General features: G+C 38.1%; 1 protein-coding gene across 1 annotated transcript; it reads left to right on the top strand.

Moving 5' to 3' along the window:
* Positions 1-296: 296 nt before the first annotated feature.
* Positions 297-1677, top strand: LOC110684929. Its single transcript, XM_021861370.1, has 3 exons — positions 297-913; positions 1345-1414; positions 1525-1677. Exons 1-3 carry the CDS (start codon positions 297-299, stop codon positions 1675-1677), a joined length of 840 nt encoding a protein of 279 aa, XP_021717062.1.
* Positions 1678-3893: the final 2216 nt, after the last annotated feature.

Genomic DNA, 3893 nt, shown 5'->3' on the forward strand with positions numbered 1-3893 from the left:
GATTATACTAAGGGTTATAAAGCTGAAAGGCATGCTGAAATTGTTTCAGATGTAGAGAAAATCAGAAAACTCATTTTAGAATCTATTCCAAGTTGTTGGAGAAGAATATTCAGGCACTATGAGGTAACCAACTTGTATCAATGTCTTCGTGTTATCTGTCGAGGTGGCATTGGGGCATTTGAAAGTGGAGGCTTCAAAGATCATAATTAAGAGAGGTCGTTAATTCGATCCCTCAGATTTAGTATTCCTGGACTGACAGTATTAGGTATGAGGCTAACAATGTTCATTGTAAGATAATGGCTAAGAAACTCATGCCTGGTCAGTCAGTAAGGACCCATGTCATTGAAATGATTTATTTGTTCAATCAAATGGACGTCCTTGGGAAACCGTTCGATGATGACTCCGAGCATGATATAATCTTGTTGTCACTTCACGATGGTTTTGATATAGTTAGACTCACTCATACTGATGAGGGCTCGACTGTGACATTAGTCTACCTTTTACTCAACCATGCTGAGGAGTACCTAAAGAGGAGACAAAGCAAATGCTTCTATTGTGGTGATTGGCTTCGCCATACACTAGGGTGTCCCCATTATACACCAGTGAAAACAGAAGGTAAAGAGTTACTTGATGTTTTTGTTGTAGAAATTAATCTTACTTCATCTTCCACTTGGGTATTCGATACCGGTTGTGGTGCTCTCATCGTTAATAACGTGCAGGGCCTTAGAGGAAGTAAGAAGTTAGAAAAAGGGGAAGTAATGCTTCGAGTAGGAAATGGAGCAAAAGTTACTGCACTTGCTATTGGAAGTTATCACTTGAGACTTCCCACTGGACTCATTTTGGTGCTTAGTAACTGTTATTATGTACCAACAATTACTAAAAACATTATTTCAGTTCCTGTTTTAATTATGAAGTATTTTCATTTGAAATAAGAGACAAATGTTGTTTTATTTCTAAAGAAAATATGTTATATGCTAACGCAAAATTAATTAATGGTTTGTATGTCTTAGAATATACAACTCATATCTACATCATTGATCATAAAAAGCAAAGAACAAATGATTCAAACCCAACTTACCTATGGCATTGTAGGCTTGGTCACATCAACCAAAAGCGCATCCAGAAATTACATAAGGATGGACTCTTTTCTTCTTTTGATTATGAATCATTTGAAAATTGTGAGTCATGCTTGCTTGGTAAAATGACTAAGTCACCCTTTACGGGTGTAGGTGAAAGAGAAAGTGATCTTTTGGGACACATACATACGGATGTGTGTGGACCAATGAGTTTAAAAGCTAGGGGTGAATATAGATACTTCGTTACTTTTACTAATGATTTAAGCAGATTTAGATATGTTTACTTAATGAATCAGAAGTTGGAAGCCTTTGAAAAGTTCAAAGAATTCCAGAATCAAGTACAAAACCAACTTGGAAAACAATCAAGGCATTACGATCTGACCGTGGTGGTGAATATTTAACCCAAGAATTTGATGAACATCTAATTAATTGTGGAATACTTTTACAGTTAACTCCTCCAGGGACGCCACAGTTAAATTGGGTGTCAGAAAGGAGGAATAGGACCTTACTAGATATGGTTCGGTCCATGATGAGCTTTACTGATCTTCACATATCCTTCTGGGGATATGCATTAGGAGCAGCTGTAAACACACTGAACTGAAGCCCATCCAAAGCAGTTGAGAAGACACCATATGAGTTATGGACTGGAAAAGTTCCAAAGTTGTCTTATCTCAAGATTTAGGGATGTAAAGCCTATGTAAAGCGTTTACAAGGCGATAAACTACACCCTAAATAAGACAAATGTTTCTTTGTGGGTTATCCAAAAGAAACAATGGGGTATTACTTCTACAATCGCGAAGATAACAAAGTGTTTGTTGCTCGCGATGGTGTCTTTCTAGAAAAGGAATTCCTCTCTAGAAAGACAAGTGGGAGTAAAGTGGTTCTCGAACAAATTCGAGACGAGCAACAAATGGTTGTAAATAACACCACATAAGAGGCGAGGGCGCATGAGTCGATTAATCATGAGTCGGAGCAAGCTAATTCGACTAGCGAGACTCTTATCGTCCCACTTGAATCTAATTCATGCGAAAATCTTTAAGAAGTTGGAGAGAATATTTCTATTATTTCTCCTACCCCACGTAGGTCTGCCATAATCAGAAACAAACAGTTTGTTGAAGTTTTGTTAACTGAGGATTCTAAAATCTTCTTATTGGAGAATGAGGAACCTTCTACCTACAAGCAAGCTTTGGTGAGCCCCAACTCAAATGAATGGATTGAGGCCATGAAATCCGAAATGGAATCGATGTCTGAAAATGCTGTGTGGACCCTGGTGGACTTGCCTGATGGGGTAAAACCTATTGGTTGCAAGTGGGTTTACAAGATTAAGACAGACAAGGATGGAAATGCCTACATCTATAAATCAAGACTAGTTGCAAAAGGATACAAACAGATTCATGGTATTGACTATGATGAAACCTTTTCTCCAGTAGCAATGCTTAAGTCCATTCGAATTCTTCTAGCGATTGTTGCATTTTTCGATTATGAAATTTGGCAGATGGATGTCAAAACCGCCTTCTTTAATGGGTTCTTGATGGAGGAAGTGTATATGACACAACCTGAGGGTTTTGAAGATCAAGAAAATCCTATAAAGGTATGCAAACTTCAAAAATCCATTTATGGATTGTAGCAAGCATCAAGGAGTTGGAACCTTCGTTTTAAAGAAGCAATCAAACAGTTTGGTTTTCTCAAAAGTGAAGAGGCACCTTGTGTATACAAGAAGTTCAGTGGGAGCAGCATAGTTTTCTTAGTCTTGTATGTAGATGACATACTCCTCATGGGGAATGACATACCAATGCTTGAGTCAGTCAAGGACTGGTTGAAGAGTTTTTTCTCCATGAAAGACTTGGGTGACGCCGAGTACATTTTGGGAACCAAGATTCATCGAGACAGGTCTCGAAGGATGATTGGGCTGAGTCAAGAGACTTATATTGATAAGGTTCTTGATAAATTCGAGATGTCAAAATCCAAGAGAGGATTTCTCCCCATGTCTCATGGCATTACGCTAAGTAAATCTCAATGTCCGGTTACACTAGACGAGATGAGACATATAGCGATTATACCTTATGCTTCGGCAGTAGGGTCAATAATGTATGCCATGATTTGTACAAGGCCGGATGTTTCATATGCTCTAAGCATGTATAGCAGATTTCAGGCAAATCCAGGGAAGCACACTAGACAACTGCTAAGAACATCCTTAAGTACTTGAGAAGGACTAAAGGAATGTTTCTAGTATATGGTGGCGAAGATGAGTAGGTTGTCAAAGGTTATACAGATGCGAGTTTCCAAACAGATAGAGATGATTTTAAATCCCAGTCTGGATATATTTTTTGTTTTAATGGAGGAGCAGTGAGCTGGAAAAGTTCAAAGCAAAGCACTATTGAAGACTTTACAACAGAATCAGAGTATTTGGCTGCTGTTGAAGCAGCTAAAGAAGCAGTTTAGATAAAGAAGTTCCTAACTGAGCCGGATATCGTACCAAGTGCTCAAAATGGAATCGAATTGCATTGTGACAACAATGACGCCATTGCTCAATCAAAGGAGCGTATGTCACACTTTAAATCCAAACATGTTGAGAGGAAATATTACCTCATTTGACAGATCGTTGGCAGAGGAGATGTCAAGATGTGCAAAGTTCATACGGATGAGAATGTCTCTGATCCACTTACTAAACCCTTTCCATTGCCTAAGCATGAAAAGCACACTAATGCATTTGGATTGAGGCAAATGATGTAATTAGAAGTTGTGTTTGTTTTTGGAGAAAAATAAGTTACATATGTAATACATTCATTTGCAGAATTATGTTTAATCAGAAATTTA

This window comes from Chenopodium quinoa, unplaced genomic scaffold, assembly GCF_001683475.1.
Source record: "Chenopodium quinoa cultivar QQ74 unplaced genomic scaffold, ASM168347v1, whole genome shotgun sequence".
Taxonomy (NCBI): Eukaryota; Viridiplantae; Streptophyta; class Magnoliopsida; order Caryophyllales; family Amaranthaceae; genus Chenopodium; species Chenopodium quinoa.